At 37.9% G+C, this 27,473-nt stretch overlaps 1 protein-coding gene and 1 non-coding gene across 5 annotated transcripts; both read right to left on the bottom strand.

Annotated features, from left to right (window-relative positions):
* Window positions 1–2,908: 2,908 nt before the first annotated feature.
* Window positions 2,909–2,981, bottom strand: trnak-cuu (transfer RNA lysine (anticodon CUU)). Its single transcript has one exon. It is a non-coding gene; the product is annotated as a tRNA-Lys (tRNA).
* Window positions 2,982–9,147: 6,166 nt separating this feature from the next.
* LOC113015007 (uncharacterized) lies at window positions 9,148–24,362 on the bottom strand. Of its 4 annotated transcripts, XM_026156895.1 has the most exons (21): window positions 24,180–24,362; window positions 23,827–23,910; window positions 22,488–22,571; window positions 22,278–22,382; window positions 21,021–22,198; window positions 20,597–20,819; window positions 20,255–20,420; window positions 20,091–20,173; window positions 19,836–20,012; window positions 19,303–19,395; window positions 18,562–18,627; window positions 15,325–15,999; window positions 15,058–15,144; window positions 13,571–13,705; window positions 12,432–12,566; window positions 12,291–12,359; window positions 11,654–11,748; window positions 10,711–10,837; window positions 10,472–10,589; window positions 10,313–10,389; window positions 9,148–10,044 (listed from the first exon to the last, which is right to left on the bottom strand). In XM_026156895.1, exons 2-21 carry the CDS (start codon window positions 23,902–23,904, stop codon window positions 9,931–9,933), a joined length of 3,885 nt encoding a protein of 1,294 aa, XP_026012680.1. In that variant the 5' UTR covers window positions 23,905–23,910; window positions 24,180–24,362; the 3' UTR covers window positions 9,148–9,930. The 4 variants fall into 4 exon arrangements, with proteins under 4 accessions (XP_026012680.1, XP_026012679.1, XP_026012681.1 ...); XM_026156894.1 differs by lacking the exon at window positions 24,180–24,362 and having other exon boundaries at window positions 23,827–24,091; XM_026156896.1 differs by lacking the exons at window positions 12,291–12,359; window positions 24,180–24,362 and having other exon boundaries at window positions 23,827–24,091.
* Between the last annotated feature and the right edge of the window lie 3,111 nt (window positions 24,363–27,473).

The following is a 27,473-nucleotide window of genomic DNA, read 5'->3' as shown; positions in this document are numbered from 1 at the left end:
GAACGGAGCCCATAAAATGTTGTGTGTACTGGCACTGCTGAGGTGAAAATACTCATCTCATTAGAGCCATCTCACGGGGGCGCTACGTGCTGACTGCAGGCTGCCACCCCTACTTTACCACCTGCCCTCACGACTTCATTTTTCTTATGTCCACCTCCCCAGTTGGTAATGCTCGTTATCTATCACATTTTAATGCTGGCCTGCCATTAATCCTAATTAAGAATATATGAACTGCTACTGGCAGTTTACACAGAATATTTAATACTTAAAAAGATGATTATCTGTAGCCAAAGTTACCAACTGTGCTTGTCATTTAGCTCCGTAGCCTCTGATTTCCTTCTTCTAATCTGAATAATTGTCTTTATTATAGGCCTCATCTGATAATTAATTAAGTGTTGGAACTGACTCCCTAGCAAGCAGTATTATGAGGTTTTTGAAGGTCAAAGTTTATTGAGAGTAATATGCGGTACCTGAAGTTAATGATGGTGAAGATTCCTTAAAAACAAACACTGAGTTGATATTTTGTCAAGAAAATTCTCTAGTTTGACAGTCAAAGGTAAAAACATGTGCTCAAAGACTGTATGAAAGTACAGCGTTCTCTGTTGATATTATTTCTGTTTTATGACTTTTTATATTGCTGTGTTGTAGCACAAAGACATATACAGATAGTTATTTAGAATATTAAGAATTTTAAATAGAATAGAATTCAACTTTATTGTCACTGCACATGTCACAGGTACAAGGCAACGAAATGCAGTTTGCATCCATCCAGAAAGTGCTTTAGCCATGATACAGATATATTACAATATATATTAGCAATAATAATATATTAGTAAGTAAGTATATTACAGAAATGGGTCTATTATGGTATGTTATAATGTACACGGTATGAAGGTATGTTGTGAATATGCTATAAGTATGTACAGGCTGTAGTGGGTACAGGCTATGAACAGGATATAAGTATGAAAAACTATACAGAAATGTGAACTATGCAAGTTATAAACAGTTGTAGAATTAAAAATTATCGTATTGTACAGAATGATTATTTATACAGAATTATACAGTAGTGCAGTTAAGATAAGTGAGATATGTGGATAATTTCTACAGAGTGGTTGTGAGTGGTGGTTCAGTCCATGTTATTATTGTGTGTATGAGGGTACAGTTGTCCATTGTGTGTGTGTGTGTGTGTGTGTGTGTAGGTGGTTGTGGGTGTTTGTATGTCCAGTCCATGTGTTTAATGTGAGTCAGATGTCAGGAGTCTGACAGCTGTGGGGAAGCTGTTCCGGTACCTGGTGGTCTTAGTCCGGAGGCTCCTGTAGCGCCTCCCAGAGGGCAGGAGGGTGAAGAGTCCATGTGATGGGTGACTGGGGTCTTTGATGATTTTCCCAGCCGTTTTCAGACACCGCTTCCTGTAGATGTCCTTTATGGCAGGAAGTGGTTCTCCGGCGATGTGCTGGGCAGTTTTCACAACCCTCTGCAACGCCTTCCAGTCCGAGGCAGAGCAGTTCCCGTACCAGACTGTTGTACAGTTGGTCAGGATGCTCTCGATAGTGCAGCGATTTCACCAGGATGTCTGAGGACAGGTGGGATTGTAGATGAGCAGCGGTTATCCAGCCGGACATGTTGGGGGCGGTTGGTCAGGAAGTCCAGTATCCATTTGCAGATGAGGGAACTGATGGCCAGGTCTGTCAGTTTCCTGATGCGTTGCGAGGGATGGATTGTACTGAACGCTGAACTGAAGTCTATAAACAGCATTCTGGCGTATGTGTTGTTGTTGTCCAGGTGTGAGAGGACAGAGTGCAGTGCGATGGAGACTGCATCCTCTGTGCTCCTGTTCTGACAGTATGTGAATTGGTGGCGGTCCAGGGTGGGGGGGAGACAGGATTTGAAGTGTGCTAGGACCAGCTGCTCTAAGCACTTTGTGATGATGGGGGTGAGTGCTACTGGGCGGTAGTCATTGAGGCTAGATGGGTTGGAGTTTTTGGGTATCGGGACGATGGAGGTGGATTTGAAGCAGGCCGGTACCACAGCATGGGCCAAGGACAGGTTGAATATGTCTGTCAGCACTCCTGCAAGCTCCCCAGAACACGCTCTGAGAACACGCCCGGGGATGCCATCAGGACCTGCAGCCTTGTGGACATTGATCCTGCTCAGCACCGCTCCTACATCGGTGGGGGAGAGAGTCAGAGGTTGGTGGCCTGGTGTCATGTCTGCTTTGGTTGTGGTTGTGGGGTTCCCTCGCTCAAAACGAGCATAAAAGTTGTTGAGCTCGCTGAGAAAGGAGACATCAGAGGATGCGGGGGAGGGTTTGGTGGTCCTGTAGTCTGTAATGGTCTGGAGTCCTTGCCACATGCGTCGGGGGTTGGAGTGGGAGAAGTGTTCTTCTACCTTCTTTTTGTAATGGTGTTTGGCTTTTTTGATGCCCTTCTTTAGATTAGCCCTGGCTGTGCTGTAGGCGTGTGCATCTCCTGACCTAATGGTGGTGTTGCGGGCCTTCAGGAGGAGACAAACATCCCGGTTCATCCAAGGCTTCTGGTTGGGGTACATGGTGATCCGTTTCTGGGTGGTAAATGGACTGGTTCTTATATAGTGCTTTTAAGATAAAATAAGCTTTATTAGTCCAACAGGTGGGAAATTTGTTTTCTACTCATCTGAGCACTCAAAGCGCTTTATACAACTTGGGCGTTCACCCATTCACACAAGCACATTTTTCTAAGTGCTTTATAGCTAACATTCACACACACTCATACTCCGATGGATGCATCGGAGAGCAATTTGGGGTTAGTATCTTGCCCAAGGATATTTGGCATGCAGACTAGGGGAAGCCAGGAATCGAACCACCAACTTTCCAATCAGTAGATGACCTGCTCTACCACCTGAGCTACAGCCACCCTCAAAAAAATTTCACCGCCCAACGTGGGGCTCGAACCCACGACCCTGAGATTAAGAGTCTCATGCTCTACCGACTGAGCTAGTAGTTTTGGAGATGTAATTCAGTACAGATGAGGCATACTGGTCCAGGTCTGTGTGGGTGAACGTATTCCAGTCCGTGTTTTTGAATCTGTCCTGGAGAACTGCGTCTGTCCCCTCTGGCCACACTCTAATTGTCCTCACAGCAGGTTTCACACATTGGATGAGTGGTGAATACCAAGGTGTGAGGAACAGGGAGAGATGGTCCGATTGTCCAATGTAGGGGAGGGGTGTTGCTTTGTAGGCTCCAGCCAGGTTGGAATAAACATGGTCTACAGTCTTGTCCCCTCTGGTGTGACAGGAGACATGTTGGTGGAATCTGGGGAGGACTGTCTTTAAGTTTGTGTGGTTGAAGTCGCCAGCAACAATAGAGATTGACAGACAACGTGACTTTCGCGCATTGCATTGTAGGTACAAGTGGCAACAAAATCAAAACACTGCATCAAGCGCTAGCATTTCCAGCACCGGTAATCATTAATTCTGCAGTTTTAATCCCTACTTGCATTTTATTTACCCCAAAAACAGTTATGTACAAAACGATGCACGGCAGGTCCATACAAAGACAGACTTGACGAAAAGGCAAAAAAAAGTATGAGGAAAAAAATCAAAGGAGTGAAAGGGTCAGACCCATACAAGCATACAGAGTGGAATAAGGACGTTAGCGTGCTGCCCAACTTTCATCACGCACATTATTATTATTATATGGTCCTAAGTGTGAGTGCATACACTCACAAAATGTTTAGTAACTTCAGATCCCTGCAACAAGCCCAGGTCCAGTTTACTTTGGTGATTTGGACTATTCCATTTCACAGCTGTTGTTAGATTTTTTTTCTTTATCTCCTGTACAGGCCAACGCAATCTAATTGTCATTTCAGGTTGTAGTGTTACACAACATTTTCGGATCTAATAAAAAAAAAAAGAGTTTCGTAATTCATTCAATTATTGTCTTTATTTATAACTGGCATTATTATTTCATTCTATTATAGAATCTTACAGGAAAGACGCAAAATTGTATTCCATTGTGCTTTATTAGCTGCTTCGGTGAAAAACAAATCAACAATGCAACAAAAAAACCCCAACAACATTGCAAAACAGCATACTGGAAAACAGTTATTCTTCAGCTGATTGCTTCAATACAACACTTGAGCACATATATGCGGGACTTTTCGTGTCTGTTTTGATCTCGCTCTCTCTCTTAACCGATTAAATCTCACTGTGGTAGCAGCTTTAAACTCGGTATGACCCAGGTTGATAGAGGGCGTCCAGTCTGGATTGCATTCCAGCATTTTGTAGGCTGGTTGTCCTACAAAACACAACAAACATTAGCCCGCAAAGCCACCGCGAACAAAGCAGCATAGTGCAACAAATTCAATTAAAATTAAGACTTATTTGTAACCTACATCAACAATTATGTTGTGATAAATTATGTAATAACTACAACAGAAGACTTACCTTTGTGGAAATGCTTGGAGCAGACTAACATGTGAGCTGAAGTGTTCTGAAACGTTATATTTGGTCTTCGAATGGCTGCAATCCAGGCCATCCGTCGGCTCTTTGTTATTTCGGAAACACGGCTTGAACAATTTCTTTTCCACGACGGAATCCGATAAAAAACGATCACTTTGCCCGTCGGCTTCCCGTGGCTGTCATGCGACCGGCTATTGCAGTTAATAATACAACAGCTTCTTGCCATTCTTTGTGTTTCTTTTTATCGCTGCGTGACTGTTTTCATGTGAAAGCCCGCGTGCGCTAGTACCGCTCGCCACTCGTACCCACAATTCTTTGCGGTTTTACCCCGGAAATGACGTCACATTTTCAATCTCTATAAAAGCAGCCTCGGGGTGTTTGTTCTGGTGTTTGTTAATGGCTGCAGAAAGTTCTTTCATGGCCAACCTAGCATTAGAGTCAGGGGGGATATACACTGCAGTGAGTATGATAGAAGTGAGTTCTCTGGGGAGATAATAAGGTCTGCATTTGACCATTAAAAACTCCGCTTTAGGTGAGCAAATAATATTTTGATATAAACAAATGCACGGCTGTATGTACTGGTCTTTAGCTTAACACAAACTCAAAAGAGTCTAGAACAATTTCGATATTTTTCTCTATATATTTTACTCTGCCAAAGAAGCTTTGCTTTATTCATGGTACATCATCATTTATGGGCCTTTTGTGGACCTTCATTTCATCTACTGTGTGAAATAAGCAGTTTAGCTCCTCCCCGATTAAGCCAAGTTTAAACTGCTGCTGGGTTTGGCATCTGTGTTTATAGCTATAAATGTTGTATGGTATAATTGTGTACAGTTGCTACTGTTTGTAGTGACGATAGGTTAACAAATGAGTCTCTGTGGCAGAGGTGTGGACTCGAGTCACATGACTTGGACTCGAGTCAGACTCGAGTCATTAATTTTATGACTTTAGACTTGACTTGAAAAAATGTTCTAAGACTTGTGACTTGACTTGGACTTTTACACCAATGACTTGGGACTTGAATTGGACTTGAACCGGTTTACTTGAAAAGACTTGATATTTCACCCCAAATATAAAATTTAACATTATATAGAGATTGAAAATGTGACGTCATTCACGGGTAGAACCGCAAAGGATTCTGGGAACTCGTGGCAAGCGGTACTAGCGCACGCAGGCTTTCAATTAAAATCAGTTATACAGCGATAAAAAGAAACACAAAAATGTCAAGAAGCTGTTGTATTATTAACTGCAATAGCCGGTCACATGACAGCCACGGGAAGCCGACGAGTAAAGAGATCGGTTGTTACCGGATTACGTCGTTGAAGAGAAATTGTTCGAGCCATGTTTCCGAAGTAACAAAGAGGCGACGGATGGTCTGGATTGCAGCCATTCAAAGATCAAATATAACGTCCCAGAACACCAGCTCACAGGTTAGTCTGCTCCAAGCATTTACACGAAGGTCAGTCTGTTGTTGTAGTTAATGCGTCATTTTCACAACATAATTAGTGATATAGGTTACAAGCAAGTCTGGCGCTGAACAGAAATTGTCGCGCTATGCTCCTTTATTTATTGTGCATAAATAGTGAATTGTCCTGACACAATATTGCGTTTCGCTTCTGTTATTATGGTACATTGACAAAAACATATACTTTTATTCACAGGGTAAAACAGTTGTTTTGTATCACTAATTGCCCAGTACGATTACAGCATACAGTATTATTGTCACTGCTACATTTCTGTGATGAACCAGAAATTATTTCCACTACTAATTAATTACCGTTGAGCTCAAAGGTCCTATTAATAAACGGTTAAGGAATGTGTATTTATGACGACGATTTGTGACCGCGGTAAAGTGAGCCGTCATTTGTGAGCCGCGGTCAAGCCAGCCGCCTCCTATCCGCCGCATAAATTTCCTTGCGCTTTTACACCAGTCTTTACGGTAGCGCCTTTTCGCTTTATATCCTGATTGAAAGCCTAGACTCGCGCACACATGCACGCGCGTGAACAGTCACACGCACGCGCGCACACAAATTACAATGGAACAGCCCAATACAGCCATCGTGACAGTCTGGTTGCATATTCAAAAATTCATTAAAAATCATTCTTAAAAGTTGATGCCAAGCTTTCAACACAATCCTCTTCTCGGACACCTACTTTACCTCTGGGCCAGTTTTTACCCAGATTTACTGTAGAATTCCTCAGAAATTAAAGGGTACTTGTATTCAATGCAATACAGTCAATACAATAGAATTATGTCAATTTTCAGAAATTCATTAAAAATCATCCTGAGAAGTTGATGTACAACTTTCAACACATCCCCCCTCTGGGACACCTACTGTACCTGTGTGCCAAGTTTCAGCCAGATTTACTGTAGAATTCCTCAGAAATTAAAGGGTACTTGTATTCAATGCAATACAGTCAATACAATAGAATTATGTCAATTTTCAGAAATTCATTAAAAATCATCCTGAGTAGTTGATGTACAACTTTCAACACATCCCCCCTCTGGGACACCTACTGTACCTGTGTGCCAAGTTTCAGCCAGATTTACTGTAGAATTCCTCAGATATTAAAGGGTACTTGTATCCAATGCAGTCGGCCAATACAGTAGAATTATGTCAATTTTCAAAAATTCATTAAAAATCATCCTGAGTAGTTGATGTCCAACTTTCAACACATCCCCCCTCTGGGACACCTACTGTACCTGTGTGCCACGTTTCATCCAAATTTACTGTAGAATTCCTCAGAAATTAAAGGAAACTTATATTCAATTCAATACAGTCAATACAATAGAATTATGTCAATTTTCAGAAATTCATTAAAAATCATCCTGAGTAGTTGATGTACAACTTTCAACACATCCCCCCTCTGGGACACCTACTGTACCTGTGTGCCAGGTTTCAGCCAGATTTACTGTAGAATTCCTCAGATATTAAAGGGTACTTGTATCCAATGCAGTCGGCCAATAAACTACAATTATGTCAATTTTCAAAAATTCATTAAAAATCATCCTGAGTAGTTGATGTACAACTTTCAACACATCCCCCCTCTGGGACACCTACTGTACCTGTGTGCCAAGTTTCATCCAAATTTACTGTAGAATTCCTCAGAAATTAAAGGGTACTTTTATCCAATGCAGTCGGCCAATACAGTAGAATTATGTCAATTTTCAAAAATTCATTAAAAATCATCCTGAGTAGTTGATGTACAACTTTCAACACATCCCCCCTCTGGGACACCTACTGTACCTGTGTGCCAAGTTTCAGCCAGATTTACTGTAGAATTCCTTAGAAATTAAAGGGTACTTTATTCAATTCAATACAGTCAATACAATAGAATTGTGTCAATTTTCAAAAATTCATTAAAAATCATCCTGAGTAGTTGATGTACAACTTTCAACACATCCCCCCTCTGGGACACCTACTGTACCTGTGTGCCAAGTTTCAGCCAGATTTACTGTAGAATTCCTCAGAAATTAAAGGGTACTTGTATCCAATGCAGTCGGCCAATACAGTAGAATTATGTCAATTTTCAAAAATTCATTAAAAATCATCCTGAGTAGTTGATGTACAACTTTCAACACATCCCCCCTCTGGGACACCTACTGTACCTGTGTGCCAAGTTTCATCCAAATTTACTGTAGAATTCCTCAGAAATTAAAGGGTACTTGTATTCAATGCAGTCGGCCAATACAGTAGAATTATGTCAATTTTCAAAAATTCATTAAAAATCATCCTGAGAAGTTGATGTACAACTTTCAACACATCCCCCCTCTGGGACACCTACTGTACCTGTGTGCCAAGTTTCAGCCAGATTTACTGTAGAATTCCTCAGAAATTAAAGGGTACTTGTATTCAATGCAATACAGTCAATACAATAGAATTGTGTCAATTTTCAAAAATTCATTAAAAATCATCCTGAGTAGTTGATGTACAACTTTCAACACATCCCCCCTCTGGGACACCTACTGTACCTGTGTGCCAAGTTTCAGCCAGATTTACTGTAGAATTCCTCAGATATTAAAGGGTACTTGTATCCAATGCAGTCGGCCAATACAGTAGAATTATGTCAATTTTCAAAAATTCATTAAAAATCATCCTGAGTAGTTGATGTCCAACTTTCAACACATCCCCCCTCTGGGACACCTACTGTACCTGTGTGCCACGTTTCATCCAAATTTACTGTAGAATCCCTCAGAAATTAAAGCAAACTTATATTCAATTCAATACAGTCAATACAATAGAATTATGTCAATTTTCAGAAATTCATTAAAAATCATCCTGAGTAGTTGATGTACAACTTTCAACACATCCCCCCTCTGGGACACCTACTGTACCTGTGTGCCAAGTTTCAGCCAGATTTACTGTAGAATTCCTCAGAAATTAATGGAAACATTTATTCAATCTAATACAGCCAATACACTACAATTGTGTCAATTTTCAAAAATTCATTAAAAATCATCCTGAGTAGTTGATGTCCAACAACAACATAGACATCAATATTTGCTCACAAACTGTACTTCATTGACAAGATGAATCCACTACAAATAGTCTTCTGAAACAATATTTCAATTTTTTTCAATTTTAAAAAATATTTTCTTAAAGATTACCGCAAGGTTTATAATGGAATATGTTTTACTTACTATACAGCGGGTGAGATGATTTAATTTAAAAGCAGACTAAAAAGCAGGACATAAGAGGACAACAAAACTGTGTTGAATTAAAAGAGAGCCCTTTATTGTGGCTGATGGAAGAAACTTGAACATACAACAAGGCAAAAGCAATTTGTTACAATAACTGTAATTAATCCTGAAATGGGCGAGAGTAAAATACGACTGTTATTAATATTACTGTGACTATGTCAACACTACTACAGACCTGAACATGATGGCGACCAGCAGTATGACATAAAATATGAAGGGGTACACCCAAGACTTGAACATGAGAAAGGAAAACAGACTCTTAAAACAGGAAACATGACGAATGTATACCTCACATTAACAAACAAGGGCAATTGGAATGAATTGTAATGGTAGGTGACACGAAACGATCTATTTAAACAAAGCAGTAAAGAATGAGCAACTATGAGGTGTCTGGGAGAATTAGAAGAACATAACAAAGTATCGCCAAATAAAAAATACTAACTAATAAAAGCAAAAACAAGAATTACATACATTGATCAATAGTAATCTTAATCAACAAATACCAAAACTAATGCAAAAAATGTTGTGTCACAAACCCAAAGTGCGAGAATCGCATTATTTTCTAAACTTAGTGTAATTTTTTACAAAAGCTATTAACATGAAAAAGAATGCAATACAAAATCTAAACGAACAAGCTCTATTTACATTTCGGAAATACATAACCTACATATGTACACATACAAAATGTATAAAAACAATTTACATCTGTTCCTTAGTTTCTATCAATACAAATAATAATTTACATGACATTATTCAACCTTATATACATTTTATAAAATAAATACAAGTATTTATTTTTCACAGAGAGCGCACTCCCATTCTGCAGCCTCTGCCTTCTGAAACAGCTCAGTGTTCATCTGCAGGCACTGTGTGTGAAACCACCTTGAACAGCTGTCACACTGGATCTGTGAATTTTCAACAAACCAAAAATACAAAAAATTATTTAATCACATGATTTAACATTAATATCTTTATTAATCTGCCATTATTATGTATTGCATATTTTTTCATTATCAACTATTCTAAATAACTGACACACAAACCAAAAAAAAATTTACATGCTAGTTAAGGCTATATTTCCCCTCTTCCTCAAAACAAAAAAACCAAATAACAAAAGCAACTATACACAATAGATTTTGTTAAATAATATCCCCAATTACAAATCCGTCTTACCCATTTGGTGATTGAAGGCCCTGGAAAAGGTGGTTTTGGAGTTGAGCACATGGCGCAATTGTTTTCTGCCTCGAACACTAGTACAAACATAGTAAAATTTGTTATTGACAATGAATATTTAAATCAAGTCATTTCTTTGTGCTGTAACACTTCACAAACCTGAGGCTCCCAGTATATTTAAAGCAATGGCTTCACGCTGCTGTGCCATTGCTTTAATTGTTGTTTTAAATGTCATTTCTGGTATGTTGGGAAATGACTCCATGAACGCCTTTGCCATCTATGTAAATAGCAAAATATTAAAAAATTATTTAGTCATATTCCTTTTCTATAGCAGACACAATTTTATAATGCACCATCAGCACAAAAATTATTTGAAACTCATGTCTTCGTTACTTTACCAAGATGACAATCACACCGCAGCTATTTGTGTCCTTCTGTACTGGGTGTTTCAAAACTCCTCCTTTTAACTTGACATCCACCCAGTCAGTCTTGTTGATCGCAGTACGCCTCATTTTGAAGAACTCCCTGTGAAAGGGTTATACTATCATGTCCAGGCAGGAAAAGTTAAGAAAATGCAGACTCACGGAAACAAAATTCTGAACTTAAGTACAGCTTTAATGCTGGACGGCAAACAGAAAAATGTTCTGAACTAGAATACAAAATCTGCCCGCTCGGCACGCTGCCAGACAGGCAGGTCATTACCTTATTTTGAATGTTCAATGTCAGCACACACAGTTTGAAAAAAACTCTACTATAAAAATTTTTGGAATAACATGTGGCTTAATTTTATGCCACATTCTTTATTTATGGGAAACAAAGACGGTCGAGAGATATCACTTAGACAAAAACTAAAATAGCACTGGCTTTGAGTACTGTATTAAATCATCTACAGTAATCACAATTCACTATTGATATTATTTACACAGTCCCAACGCCAATATGGCTGCACCACCAAAAAACACACAGAATAAAAGAAACTGTAATTCAATGAAAAAAAAAAGGGAAAGTAATATATAATTAAAGAAAAAACAAAAATCAACCATCACATTACAAACACAAGCTGCTGCATCTAAACTGCTAAAGCAAGTTCTTAAGGCCAATGACTGACCCATCTACTATTGGGACACATACAGTTTACTTAATACTGTGATTTAACACAATATTAAGTAATATAATAAACTAACAACCAACTTGTACTTTTTCATGCTAAAATGTAATTACTGAGGCACATTACCATCCCAGCCCACCGATAAGGCCTGGCCTACAAATTTGGAAAACACTGCACAACTATAAAAGTAAATGATAATTTTTTAATTTTAATTTTGGAAAAATAACATTTACCTGAATTTTTGTGCTGCCACTTTGGATTCTTCAAGCTCTCTTTTGTTGCGTGCTGGATCAACAAGGTAAAGACAGCTGTCTGCTTTACTTAGGTACTGTAACAGAAAAGATAATACAATTAATTCTCTAGCCAGTAATTACAGATAAAAATATGTCTTTTATCATGCTTGAGAGGTTTGAATAAAACTAGTTTGATCAGTTATTACAGCTGATTGTTAAAATGAGCCCAGGAAAAGCAGTTATAAAAGATATTATTACATCAATCCCCATCAATCCCTATTACAATAAGTCAAGGTGATTTACAGATTCCATTTGCTCTTATCTTATTTGTCCACACAAGATTTACTACAGTCGAATACCGTAAATTTCAGTTTTTAATGGAAAATGATAGGAAACAATTAGCATTACAGTATACTGGCATTTGACGCGCAGGACTTCATAGTGGGAGATCAAAGACACCACAAATCTGGGTTTGATGAATCCATTTGTCTCACAAAGTAAAAAAGGTTTCCAGGGATGAAATTTTATGGCACTAACAGTACATAATTTGAAAAACAAAACCCTAATTATTCCATAATATTGCGTTTTTTTATTCAAAATATGAATTTTCTGGAGGAAAATTTGTGTTAGTACTAACCAGGAACTTCCAGTGAACATTTCCAACGTTCACAAACGAAACAATTGCCTGGTAGTTGTCAAAGTTGACCTGTTAACAAAGCATTAACACAATGTAAAATACAAATATATTTATATTGAAATATGTATATGTATTTATTACCTTTGACAAACAGTGCCTCCTCATCATTTCTCTTTTCCCGAACAGGATGACACCGGCAGTGTAGTGGTTCAGTATGTATACCTTACTGCCCAAATCCAACTTTCCGGCAATTTCATGCAGGGCACACTCTATGATCTTGTACAAAAAAAACATTGAATAATGAAGAGAGGTCAAATTAAACTGCTAATTATGTTACATTTTAGAAAATATTTAATCCATGATTAATTAATAATGTAGTGCTATCAATGTAAGAATTTTACTCTCTAAAGCACTCAAACGCACTTTCATTTTCATTGATTGGCTGACTGATTTTATATGTGATTTTCTCTATCAAAATATAGCTAGTTTATGTCAAACATTACAAAATGAAAGAATATATTGAGCTAACAGTATAATAACAGTAACTCAAATAAACACTATATAAAACCAAAGTACACAGAAGACAAATTATGAAAATACAACAAAGCAGATATCGAGGCAGAAGGTTTATATCAACCGAAGACCACACTGTGTGTGACTCCTGTCAGCCATGAACAGGAGATTGAAGCAACATTTTGTGCTTATTAACGTTTCACATTTTAATAAAAACAGATTTAAAAAACAATATACTCCAATAAATATCAAAGTTACAATATCACAGAACATTATTAAATCCTTTAGTTGTGTTTTCATGGAAAATCTGGATAACAAAATGTGACTCAAGACTGAAAGTTCGTCTTAGACAATTTCACTTTTTTAAATAATTTGATAGATTTTTTTTAATTTTTTACGGCTATTTATTTATTTTAAATTAAAGCAATGCTGGTCATTACGCATGAAAGTTAGCGATCTGGAGTTGTGACTGACAACAGTATAAAACCTTTTAAGATTCAAGTGCATCAGCACAGTAACAAATCCATTTAAGACTAAAGCATGTATAAACAATAGCTCTGTCTATAAAAACATTCCAACTGTGTAACGTGGATGCTAAAATGTGTTGTTGATATGGGAACAGCATTAAGATCAGTGATGTTTTTGCTCTATGAATAGCAATAAACCAAAACAAACACCAGGAAATTAAATTTTTTGTTTGAAAGGTTATGTAACACAGTAATTAAAATACAGCTTCATTTATTTTGTAGTCTGTCTTTTCCACGTACCTCGCCTGTTAACCATTGATGAGGTTCCAGTGATTTCAGCTCGCTGTGGTGAACTATAAAGTTGTTCCCTTTTATTTGTGATGGAATCACAGCAACAACAATTTCGGTTTCCTGTCTTTTCCACAGTGCAGTGACCTATGGGCAACATAAACAGTGTATTTGTATTTGTGGCACAAGAGTAAGTAATGCTTTTGACATTGTCAAAAAAGTACACAAATAACTCCAGATGTACCGCATCTTACAAAATGTACATTTGCATACTGACTCATGGGCATTTATTAGTGGTCTTTGATGAGTCGTTCTTGATCAATGGTCATACCAATTTGCATAGTTATGATGAAGCAACTCACCCCGCAACTGATCATTACTTCAGTTTGCTGGTTTAACTTAGAATGATAATGTTCTCTTTATAATTTGGGGGAAAACTGCAGTAAGATTAGACTGAAGAAGTCACTTTGATGATTGACGAAACTTTTCTCCCACTGAAAAAGCTACGTCCAGATGAATGGAATCAAGTTTTTCAGTTTGACATAAAAAGGATGATTGACAATTCATCAAGACATATAAATGACTATGTGTTATACCATTATAGAGACCTAATACATTTTTTATGACAAGTTAAGTATTTATTGAAAAGTTGTTTGATGTGCACAAGATTGTTACTTTCAAATTTAATTTGTGAATACTAATAACTCAATTTGACATCAGTCTACCTACCACAATCAATAATTAATTAGCTTGGAAAAGCTGTAAAAAGGATGAATAGTTTAAAGGGAACAGAAAAAGTTTTCATCATAACAGAATACATAAGCCTTAGTTTTGCACAAAAATTTCAAACATAAAAATTCACATTGTAAGCGCCAGACGTCTGCTTTATATTTTTATTTACGATTGAGTTCATGTTTGTTTTATAATTCATAGATTCATTACATAAGTCATCTTTTCAGGATTAATAAATGTGAAAATATATGTGTTTACATAAAGTAATTTTAAGTCACTGTTTTGGGATTGGAACCTAAAAGGGGGTACCTCTCACTAAGTATGTAAGTGCAATAGTAGCATGAAACCCTGTGTGAGTGTGTGAGAGGGAAGGGGAGGAGCATGGACATAGAGGTTAGGAGTCTCACGGTTTTCTGACCGTGTGCACAGCTAGTTATGGATAACTGCTATTTTTTGGAACTTTCATGCTTTTTTAGGAAGGAGTTCATTGTTACATCTTCAGTTTGTAATAAATAAACAGTCTTCAAATCATAATGCAACTGGAAGCATTTCTTTTGGAAACCAGGAACACGCGTCAGCCATAGACTCTCCTTTTTTGAACTTGGTTTATTGGAAATTACCCTACACACATGTTATTCTCATGTAACCCTCTGCATGTTTCCGAACTGTGTCTGAATGACATAGCAGCAACTCTAGTGATCATGATGTTATGACTTTTTGTTGTGATTTCATTGAAGCTAAAGACAGTATAATACACATTGATTTACCTGTAATTTATCCAATGTGTTGCCCTTTTCCTCCTGTACTTCTCTGGAGGTGTTTCGCACATCGCATCGTTCTATATCGTCTGTGCTCTATCATAAATTAAAACACATTACCATTTAAATATTGTTTAATATGTGTGGTGTGCTACTATATTCTAATTCACTGTTTTAAAGTGTAATTTTTGCCTTGCATTTAATATTTTCAAATTGATATAAATCAAAAATACATTACCATAATTAAAACCTTAATATCACAAAAACCATGATCACCTGACTTATGGAAGTTGGAGTTGGATCCTCATTCTGATTTCCTTGTCCTTCACTGTTTGGAAATGGGTCCTTCAACAGTTCTTTGCACGCCCTCTCCAGTTCCTTTGCATTTTTTTCCTCCTTGTCCACAAGATTTATTGTAAATGGTGCTGATTTTTTAGTCTTATTTTTTACATGGTCATAGATTGTTTGAACAATCACATCAGCACATTCCCTGGCAGGAAAGTTGTATATTCCTGAACTTACTGCTGGAATTGCAATAGAACACATTTTGTGCTCCTCGGCCTTTTGCAAAACACTGATTATGGCCTGTCGCAACATTGGTTTTGCTTGTGTGACATCTTTGGCTGATGGTTTGCTTTGCAGACATGGTCCCACTACGTGAATAATTTTTTGGCAAGACAGGTTCCCAGCACTTGTTACAATAGCTTCTCCAGTCCGCAGAGGTCCGTTTTCTGCTATGTAATTATTGCTCTCTTTCTGTATTTTTGTCCCACCACATTCTGAGATCGCCAATGCCAGCCCACCACAATGTTGTAACATGGTATTTGCTGCATTGACAACAGCGTCCACTTGAAACTTGCAGAGATCAGCAATCCACACTGAAATGTTTACATCTTGCGTGAGATGTGCTGACATTATCCTTTTTTGTGTTGCTGCTTGTTCTTCTTCATCCTTGTGAGAAAATTGTAAAAATGAAAAACAAAAAAATTTAAATAACAAAGTAAATATAGAATTCATAACATTATAAAAAATTTAAGAAAGATGAATACAGAGATTGTAATAAACATATTATTCAAGGTCAAGTATAGCTCAACAACAATATATTTCAAAATTAGATTAGGCAAAACTACTATAGATGCCAGCCATCCTTTCTTTGTATTACCTGCTGTATTAGAAAGCATGAACTAGTGCTATTAGATCCAAATTTTCATTGTTCTCACATAATAACATTAAAATTTAAAAACACACACTCACATATTTATCTCTCTCTCTCTCTCTCTCTCTCTCTCTCTCTCTCTCTCTCTCATTCTCTATGTATATCTATCTATCGATCTATCGATCGATAGATAGATATTAAAATGTCTTGCTTTTTTTTTTTTAAACAGTATTGAGCAATCAATCCAACAGTTTAAATGCCTTTCATGACCGGACTTTTTCAATCATTTTTACGCGAATACTACTGACTGACATTATTCTTAGAAAAAGAAGTGACTTCTTGACGACCCAATTAACTCGATCTTTTAAGTTGCTCGAAGAACAAAGGAACCAACGAACATAAGTCATGATATGAATCAGTATTATGGCTGGCCTTCAAGATTATCGGATCAAAAATATGAACGATTGTCAACAAGTAATAATCAATGAAGCAAAATATGGATCACTGACTGTGATATGAAAAATTAAAAACATCAGCGGCCACATTTTTTAATGGGTGATGAATTGTAAAATTAAATTTTTTTCATTCATATCGTCATCTGTAGGTTATGAGAATATGAGTACAGAGATACAATATTTATATCTATAGCCAATGATTAAAAACAAAATATATTGTCACTGTTCAGGGATGTAATTTGGCCATTGGTGTTGTTGTTTTCAAGGCTTCTTCGAGGAGCATCCGGGAGAACTACTTTCAAAGTATTTAAATGAAAAGCAAGCTTGCTTTTCTTTTAGAAGGTTCCATTAATAAATATTTACTAGCAACATCTTTAAAATGATAATTAAGTGTTAGTGTTTACAAAAAAAAATAAAATAAAGCAAAGTAAAATCAGTAATTATAATAATAGTTTCTTTGATACAATTAAATAATTTATATAAATACATATATATATGGTAACGAATGGTAACAAAGAGAGGGAAGGTAGTCAGAACTGAGGGGATTGAACTACCAGAAGGCAACATTGCAGACATAGGGGACAGTTACAAGTACTTGGGGATCCCGCAGGCAAATGGGAACCATGAAGAGGCCGCTAGAAAAGCTGCAACCACCAAGTACCTGCAGAGGGTCAGGCAAGTCCTGAGGAGTCAGCTGAATGGTAAGAACAAGATCCGGGCCATCAACACGTACGCCCTGCCCGTGATCAGGTACCCTGCTGGGATAATAGGCTGGCCAAAGGAGGAGATAGAAGCCACTGACATAAAGACAAGAAAGCTCCTTACCATGCATGGAGGGTTTCACCCCAAGTCCAGTACCCTGAGGCTGTACGCTAAGCGGAAGGAAGGGGGCCGGGGACTGGTGAGTGTCAGCACCACAGTCCAGGATGAGACAACGAACGTCCAAGAATACATTGGGAAGATGGCCCCAACTGACCGAGTGCTCAGTGAATACCTCAGGCAGCAGAAACCCAAGAAAGAGGAGGGAGACGAGGAACCATCATGGAAGGACAGAGCCCCTGCACGGTATGTACCACCGGCAGATAGAGGAGGTGGCTGATATCCAGAAATCCTACCAGTGGCTGGACAAAGCTGGACTGAAAGACAGCACAGAGGCACTAATCATGGCAGCACAAGAACAAGCTCTGAGTACAAGATCCATAGAGGCTGGGGTCTATCACACCAGGCAAGACCCCAGGTGCAGGCTGTGTAAAGATGCCCCAGAGACAATCCAGCACATAACAGCAGGGTGCAAGATGCTAGCAGGCAAGGCATACATGGAACGCCATAACCAAGTGGCCGGCATAGTGTACAGGAACATCTGTGCCGAGTATAACCTGGAAGTCCCGAGGTCAAAATGGGAGATGCCCCCAAGGGTGGTGGAGAATGACCGAGCTAAGATCCTGTGGGACTTCCAGATACAGACGGACAAAATGGTGGTGGCTAACCAACCGGACATAGTGGTGGTAGACAAACAGAAGAAGACGGCCGTAGTGATCGATGTAGCGGTTCCGAATGACAGCGATATCAGGAAGAAGGAACACGAGAAGCTGGAGAAATACCAAGGGCTCAGAGAAGAGCTCGAGAGGATGTGGAGGGTGAAGGTAACGGTGGTCCCCGTGGTAATCGGAGCACTAGGTGCGGTGACTCCCAAGCTAGGCGAGTGGCTCCAGCAGATCCCGGGAACAACATTGGAGATCTCTGTCCAGAAGAGCGCAGTCCTGGGAACAGCTAAGATACTGCGCAGGACCCTCAAGCTCCCAGGCCTCTGGTAGAGGACCCGAGCTTGAAGGATACAAAAAATAAATAAATAAATAACCGCCCGCAGGGGCGTGCTGGGTGTTGTGTATGTATATATCAAACCTGTTTAGTGACAGCTTCAGTCTGCTCTGTGGGCACATCTGAGTGTGGTGGTTCTTCTTGATGATCCTTATAAAAATAATATAATTACTACTTTACATGGAAGAACACAGATTAATTACAGAACACACATGACAATGTATGTCTTTAGCAGAACTTAAATTATTCTTGATCTCTAATACATACATAGGTTTAGACAATATACAGTCTTTGTCTGTGTTTATATGTTACTGCATTTTCCGAACAAAATTTTAAGTGATATAAATGGTCTTCTACAACAGCAATAACTAACAATAATGATAATTATTTCACTAACATCAAGTATTTTATGGGTAGCTGTTGCCATGTGTGGAGTGTACAATATCAAGATTTTCATTAACAAAGTTTTCCTAAAAGCTGTGAAAGACTAATGATGTTTTTAATTAGAAAATGTATTATGGGACTTAACATGGTTATTTGATGTATACAAAACATTTTTAACACATAGATGAGTTATAATTACTGTACATTTATGTATAGTTAACATCGTTATTTACTTTCATAAATATGCATAAAATGAATTAAATCACAGGAGCATAAAGAGAATTACAGTAAGATTACAGTATTTTTTACATAACTAATTGAACAATTGTAAAAAAAAGAAAAGCAAAGTACACATTTAAATTTGATTAGAACACACAACCTTTCTAATAGAAAATGTTTTAGTGACATGCATAGATGATAGAAAAAATGATGATACCTTACCTGTTTGACTCGTTTTCCCATCAGAGGAGTTACATAGAAGCCTTTTCGTTTTCGACTTTTTTTCTTCCACTTCTCGGTCTCCACTCGGTAAGACTGAAAAGTATAATTTTTAAATAATTAACAATACTTTTTAGATCTGATCTTCATGTTTAAAATATTACAAACATGCAAACCGTCAAGGACATTTACTGTAATCCCAAATTTAGTTACCGTAAAATGCTTAATGCTTCCTGTCTTTTGTTTAATTACAGTTGTTAGTCTAATAATCTCCTATATTTATCACGTCTGAAATGTCATTCTAACCACATGTAATGCATTTGAGAAAATGTTTGTTAATAACACAAAGTCACAATGACAGTACCAAAGACATTTTAGACTAAAGAATGCACAAAAAGAAAAAAACATTTCTAATGTGAATGTGAATATACATTACAGATTTGATAAATTCAAAAACAGCAGTGCGAATGACTGTTGTTGTGTAAAAACTGCACAAAATCTGTCCCAAAATTTAAATTATCCTATTTAAACCTCACCTTCATCCTTTTTTTGCCGACATCGCCATATTCTCGGAGAAGAGCATCATGTTTCCTTTGATATATTTGCACAAAGTCATCTAGTCTAGTGAGACGCCTTCGTTCGAAGCGAATCCTTTTCAGGTCCCATTGACTTTTTTCCATTATCCCTTGCGTTCGATTGTCTTCAGTGTAGTTCTGAAAATGTTAATTACATCATTTACACTTTGGCCGAATTCAGCATAATGTTTCTTTTACTGTATTAACTTATTCTACCTGCTTCTTAAACTTCGACACATGATTGTACCGTTTACTGAGAAAGCGATACGCTGAGCCTTTCCCATGCCGTCCAAGGTCTCCTAAAGAAAAGGCAGAATTTTTAATCAATAAAGCACATAAATAACAACATATAAGTGTTGATTGACCAAAACAAGACATACCAAGCAGCATTCCTGACCACAAGGTAGCATGTGGTAGAAAGTACTTTGAAATACTTGAAATGAATGCTGGTGCATAGTACACATTCAGTGGTCCAGTCACATCAAGGTGGGCACTGGCAATTACTTCGACAAAGTGCTTTTTAAGTGATGAATGAACAATATCTGTCTGAAATAAAAATTGAAATATCATATGATTACAATGTCTTTTGATTTTTAAAGAAAGTCTTAATTGTTTTTAAAAACACATAAATATACTACAAAACGATGTTATTGGTGTCACACTACATCATGAACACAATTAATATCTGAAACATTGAAATCCAAGATGAATTTTAAAATTACCTTATAATCCTCTGGAATGATGTCTGTTTCTTCAGCATCCCCATTCCCCGTCTGATCGATCAGCATTTTGAGGTTCTGCAGGTGTTTTTTCACTTCTGGTCCACTGCATGGACTTTTGAAAACAACTGTTGCACTTATAATGATGCCATCCATGTCTTTCAAGTTTGAAGAACAGGCCAGTAATCCAAAAACGTGCATGCCAAATTTGTAGTGTTTCTGTAGTCTATAGTGAAAAAAAGCATATAAACAATATGCATACTAAACACAAAGTCTAATCATTAGCAGAAAAAACAATTGCAAAATATAATTATAATAGACATGAATTAGAAAGTCAACAATAACTACAAGGGCAAGTACACTAACACCGGAGAAATACTTAAAACAGAAAAATAACAATCGTACTCACAGACTCGAGCACAAATACCTCTTTTTGCAAAGATCCTTTGCGTTCTTCATGATGTGACTCAAACACCGGTGGAGAATGGGTATGTTGAAGTTATCCGTGTCTAACTGTCCTGTGATAACCTGGAAGTATCGCTCCAAAAGGTCTTCCAAACTTGCTCTGCAGAATGTTACAGCAATGGACTGGAGAAGCACCAGTGAGCCATCACATATGATCATTACTGGCCTTTTGTTTGCCCTGCTTCCATACATTCGTGTAAGCTCTGTTTGAAATGCTTGTAGAAAATATGTAACAGAGGCAGTGGTATGGTCACATGTTACAAAAGTTGCTGTTGGTAGAGGTGATGATCCCTTGAAGGGATTTCTAACTATCACTTCATACACATAGTACGGATTAGCAGAAGCATTGTCTTTAGAGATAATGCTTCCTGTTGCATCAAAATATACTATGTCTTCTTTGCACCGCTGGTAAAACACTGAAAGTGTTTTTGTGGACCACAGCATTATACCTTTTGGATGCAGGAGCACTCTCTGAAGGACTTCGTTTGGAAGTCCTTGCTGTCTGTCTATTAAAATTTGCAGACTGGTCATCTCATTTAAATGAGGTCTCTGTTTTTTTCTGTGGGACAAGGCAATATTTTTCAACACATCTTTAGATGGAGCCTCATCCCGACACCCTGCTTGGAAAGCTTTTTCTGGTATTAGATTTAGAGAATCCAGATAAAGACTTCTTGGCAATTTGGTTTCAAGTTTTTCTGCTAAAACATCTCTGGACTGTCCACGCACAGGTCTTGTTTTTATTTCCTTTGTGTTGTGGCACACCTCACCTCCTTGGAAAAGCACATCAGCCTTCAGGGTTTTTTCATCTTTAACCTCCACTTTCACAGTCACTGGACAATCCTTAAAACGGCAGTATCCCGTACATGAGAATACAGCCGTCTTAGAATGTGACTGACTGGTCTTGATGGTATGCCTCTTAAATCCAAAACTGCAAAATGGGTGTACTGACTTAATGCCAGTGGCTACAACATTAGTCCACTGCATACTTTTGAAAAGCCTCCCTTTCTGTGTTTTTTTTATGTCTTGCCAGTCTTTCTGATCAATGAAAAAAAAGCATGGCTGCTGTGGCAAAGAGCATTTGTAGAATTCCTCTTCAGCATTACTACTGTCACTTGTGTTTGTTGAATTTCTACTCCAGTCCTATAATGCATCAGAAAGACTTTATTAAAAATAGGTGATGTAATTTCATGACAGAAATGTTATGTGGAAAATACTTTACCTTTTCGAGGGATGTAGACGATTGTGATGGAGACACACCGGGTTGTTTCAATTCAGGAGAAATGTTTTGGACAATGCCATTGTCATCACTCTCCTCCACAACATCCTTTGAATATCATTTTATTTGTCAAACAAAGAAATAACTTTTAAATAGAGACATTGTTTTCATAGAGTAAAAGTAGTTATAATTAATGTAATAAATAATTCCAACCTGTTTGAGCAAATGGAGAGATTCATTTCCTTCCATTGCAGATGGACACATCTCCAATGTTTCGTCGCCAGTGTTTCCTTCATCCTGAGTGTGAAATAATTATTAACTCATGAGTATAGTAAGGTAAAACAAGAACTACATGTTTTATTTTAAAAGGTTTAGCATATAGCTTACTCTATATTACAGATTTAATAGATGTTTATATAACCTATGCAAAAAGGCATGGAAACTGTATAATAGAAATGTGAAATCAACTACTCTGTATTGCATGTTGTCACAGCAAGTTCTTTAGTAGAGTAAAGAAGCAATGTTTGTTGAACACCACAGTGTTGTGAAGCCTTATATATATTTATATGGCTTTTATATGAAAATATTGTATTCTGCAGTGTGGACATAATACAAGTAATTTACTTACTTTATGTTACTGAGAGTGTGGGGGGTGAGTTGGAGGGCAGGGTGGGCTGCTTTTAACCATGTAAAGCACTTTGTGCTACATCTTTGTATGAAAAGTGCTTTATAAATAAAGATTGATTGATTGATACACACACACACACACACACACATAGATGATAAATGGACTGATTTATATATATTGCTTTTCTGCTCAGCCAGAGTACTCAAAGCTCTCTGAGTCTGTGTCGTGTCGTCCCTCAAGCTGTGTGTTTCCTTGTGTGCCTCTCTGCAAAGTGTGAGTTTATATTTTCCAAGTTTAGTTTAGTATGCTCATTTTCTGTGACCAACAAATAAAGCTGTGATTTTGATTTGCCCTTCAAAAAACAACGGTTTATGTTTTTTGTGCCTCCATCCATTAATGCAATATGTCTCATGTTAGGTGTTATTATTAACCACTAATAATAATGGATTGGATTTATATAGCGCTTTTCAAGGCACCCAAAGCGTTTTACAATGCCACTATTCATTCACTCTCACATTCACACACTGGTGGAGGCAGCTACGGTTGTAGCCACAGCTGCCCTGGGGCAGACTGACAGAAGCGAGGCTGCCATATCGCGCCATCGGCCCCTCTGGCCAACACCAGTAGGCGGTAGGGTAAAGTGTCTTGCCCAAGGACACAACGACCAGGACAGAGAGCCCGGGGATCGAATCGGCGACCTTCCGGTTACAGATACGCTTCCCAACCCCCTGAGCCACGGTCGCCCCACTACACTATGGACTTACCACTACACTACAATTTATAGAAAACAATACATTCATGTGTAAATGATTGTTTAACCATGTAATCTAAACATTAATATAATTTTAAAAAATGCAACTTTTGAATTCATAACAATATATGTAACATCAAAGAAATCATGTAATTTTGTTTTGAAATACGTACCAAAGCAGATGAGTTCTCTGCGGAGGTCCCACTATCACCTTCAACATCGATATTTTTTGGTTTGTGTATGACTTCCATGGTTCTCTGTTTAATACACATGTAGTAATTACATTTTCATCTATCTGTAATGTAAAACCGTATCCTTCCACCTTGTTATACTTAGGTGTGCCTGTGCAAGGCCCAATTTTTATTATTCATCCACTGTTCTTCATGTCTAAACAAACTTCTGTTGCTCACTCAACTTTTGCTCTGTAATTAATTCAGAGCTTAAAAAATGTTTGCCACTCTCCTTGATAAATACTAAGTCCAGGGTAGTATTCAGACTCTAAACATAGATATCATAGAGTGCTTACCTTTTGGTAGTGCAGAGCAACATGATTAAGTTTTTTACGATTTGTATAATTGTTTGGCACTCCCAAGTCTTTGCACACGTTACTCCAGAATGCGTCTCCTCGGTGAACACTGTGTTTCTTTCTGTTTTGTCTTTCGGAGAAAGTCTCAATGCATTTTAGTATATGTTCATGTTTCAAACGAATTTTCCGTGTCTGTAAATGCAAGTAAAAAACAATTAAATAAAATAGAAAGAACTATACAACTATAAAATTATATTTCAATTTTTTTACACAATATAACTTCTAAATATTGTTTAAGGATAAAACTTGCCTTTCCAAAGGATGAAAATGTGGAGGTTCTGTAACACAAATAAGAAATTAAAAAACAAAGGCTTCAATGTATTTGCCAAACAATAACATTTTCAGTTTTTGTCATGCACTTGTTATATTTACATATTTCCTGTATTACTCGAAATGACCTATTTAAAACCACTGGGGTGAGCGAAATGGTCTCGGATGGAAACAGACTAATCATATTATTGTTAACGCACCATTACAGTCAAAGATATGGACAAAGCAACAGTCTTATGATTTGTGTTTCGGGTTCAAGGAAATAAGCCTACATAGGAAAAGTTATTAAATTATGTATTAATATCAAATTTATTTCTAACAAAGTTGTTTAAAAGTGGTTGTTTGTTTATAGGAGCTACCGAGAGCATCACGTGGTCATACCACATCTATTACGTAATGTGTCCATACCTAAATACATAGTACTTAAAAACACGTTAAAACCAAATTTAACTTAGAAAACAGTAATAGGAAGCAAATAACATATGAAGCAAAAAGCCATAAGGAAAACTTCATAAAATTTTTTGTCAAGAAGGCAAATGTTATGACTTGTGGCTTAAGCTAATTGCATGCTTACCTTATCTGTCGTTTTGCGTAGCTCATTATTGTCTGTTGCAGAACCACGGGAACTCGTAACTTTTCAAAGTTTACAAACGTAGTGTATTTAAGACTGTCAAGTAAAATTGTAATTCCGTAGTTCCTACAGTTGTTGCAGCATGTGCACGCATCACACCGCCACCGCAAGTACTTGACTCATTGGGCTATAGGCTACTATCACCTTCACCCTTAATCAGTGTCCCGGATCAATAGTCACCGGATATCCTCGGACGCATTTCAGAAAAGTAAAATAATGCGCGATTTAGAAATGTTAATACTTGCCTGTTCAATTTTAATCATTTGGATAATTGATATTAGTTACACATAAATAGTGTTTACAGATGACCTTTGACTTTCGATGTTCAATTAAGCAACGCAAAAATGTATTACAGGCACATAAAAAACGAACCCATTGATGCATCAATTGTACTTAAACCCAAAAATACCCATGAAAGGTTTTTAAAATGGACATTTCAGTAGATAAACGGTTGAAACTTGTAAAAGTACTTAGTGTCACATTGAAAAAATATTTTTGACAGTTAAAAAAATAATTAAATACATTGCATTTAAAGATATTTGAAATAAAATAATAAAAGGGTGGAGTGCCCACTCCGGGTCGGGGATGAGTTCCTGCCCCAAGTGGAGGAGTTCAAGTATCTCGGGGTCTTGTTCGCGAGTGATGGGAGAAGGGAGCCGGAGATCGACAGACGGATTGGGGCTGCGGCTGCAGTAATGCAGACGCTGCACCGGCCCGTCGTGGTGAAGAGGGAGCTGAGTGTAAAAGCGAAGCTCTCAATTTACCGGTCGATCTACGTCCCTACCCTCACCTATGGCCACGAGCTGTGGGTAGTGACCGAAAGAACGAGATCGCGGATACAAGCGGCAGAAATGAGCTTCCTCCGAAGGGTGGCTGGCCTCTCTCTTAGAGATAGGGTGAGAATTTCGGCCATCCGGGAGGGGCTCAGAGTAGAGCCGCTGCTGCTCCACATCGAAAGGAGCCAGCTGAGGTGGTTCGGGCATCTGACAAGGCTGCCTCCTGGGCGCCTCCTGGGTGAGGTGTTCCAGGCATGTCCCACCGGGAGGAGGCCCCGGGGCAGACCCAGGACACGCTGGAGAGATTATATCGCTCGGCTGGCCTGGGAACGCCTTGGTGTTCCCCCGGACAAGCTGGAGGAGGTGGCTGGGGAGAGGGAGGTCTGGGCCTCTTTGCTTAGGCTGCTGCCCCCGCGACCCGGCCTCGGATAAAGCGGATGAGGATGGATGGATGGATGGATATTTTAAATGAATTAGACAAAATAATTAATGTCTTTTTTTGGTAAAGTTCCATTATGGTATAATAACCTTCATACTTCACTGATGGGTGAATACTCTTGAGCAACTGTTTTGTGATTTTGTTTATTGGTGTTATGGAAAAATTATACAGGTTTGTTGAAGTATTTTTGGAAGATGATAACACATTGGTTGAGTATAGGAAAGTGTGTGTAGGACTTTTGAAAAACATTGACAACTGGTCCTCACTATTATTGTGAAAATAAATTTTAAAAGAAAGTCTCCTAGAAAGCTAAATGTTGAAAAATGTGAGTAAAACTAAAATATTTTGATACTCAGCAATGCTGTACATTTTAGTATTACAGTGTAAAATCAACCAACATTAAAAACAGAAAACAATGAGAAAAAAGAGATAAGATATGATAACCTTTATTATTCCAACACGTGGGAAAATTGTTTTGTCACAGCAGGAAGTGGACAGTGCAAAAGTTATATACCAAAATTGGAATACAATAAGAATAAAATACTGTACAGAAATATACAAAGTAGAATAGAATAAAATACTACATATATTGGAAAAAATAGAATAAAATATACAATAGGATAAAAAATAGAATGCAAATGAGAAGACCAAGTCAAATTTTTAATCACTTCAGAATTTTAACGATTCTGATAATTGCCACTGTGATAATCAATTCTTAAGTAATTAAGTAAAGTGTATCATTTTTGTCATAATGTACCAACTACATTGAAACATCCATCTATTCACTTGCGTTTGTCCTCTAAAGGCTTGCGTGAGGTCGCTGTCATAGGGCGAGAGGCGAGGTATACCCTGGACAGGTCGCAAGTCTGGCGCAGGGCAAACACACAGGGACAGAAAACCATTAGCACTCACACCTATAACTTAGATTAATCAATTCCACACATATCTTTGGACAGTGGGAGGAAGCCAGAGTACCCAGAGAGAACACATGCAAACATGTGGAGAATATGCAAACTCCAGACAGAAAGAAAACAGCATGATGGTGGAATTGAACTGACAACATTCTTGCTATGGGGCAACAGTGCTAAACACCATGCCACTGTGCAACTCAGATTAAA

Source organism: Astatotilapia calliptera, chromosome 22 (assembly GCF_900246225.1).
Source record: "Astatotilapia calliptera chromosome 22, fAstCal1.2, whole genome shotgun sequence".
NCBI lineage: Eukaryota > Metazoa > Chordata > Actinopteri > Cichliformes > Cichlidae > Astatotilapia > Astatotilapia calliptera.
This window is presented reverse-complemented; position numbering and strand designations above follow the sequence as displayed.

Excerpts from the sequence above, each read along its gene's own strand:
- LOC113015007 (XM_026156894.1), bottom strand. The coding sequence starts at position 23,925 with ATGTGTATTAAACAGAGAACCATGGAAGTCATACACAAACCAAAAAAT. Across the intron at positions 20,421-20,596 it reads TCATTCCAGAGGATTATAAG|ACAGATATTGTTCATTCATC; the intron begins GTAATTTTAAAA and ends TTTTTATTTCAG. Across the intron at positions 15,145-15,324 it reads CTCCAACTTCCATAAGTCAG|AGCACAGACGATATAGAACG; the intron begins GTGATCATGGTT and ends AATTTATGATAG.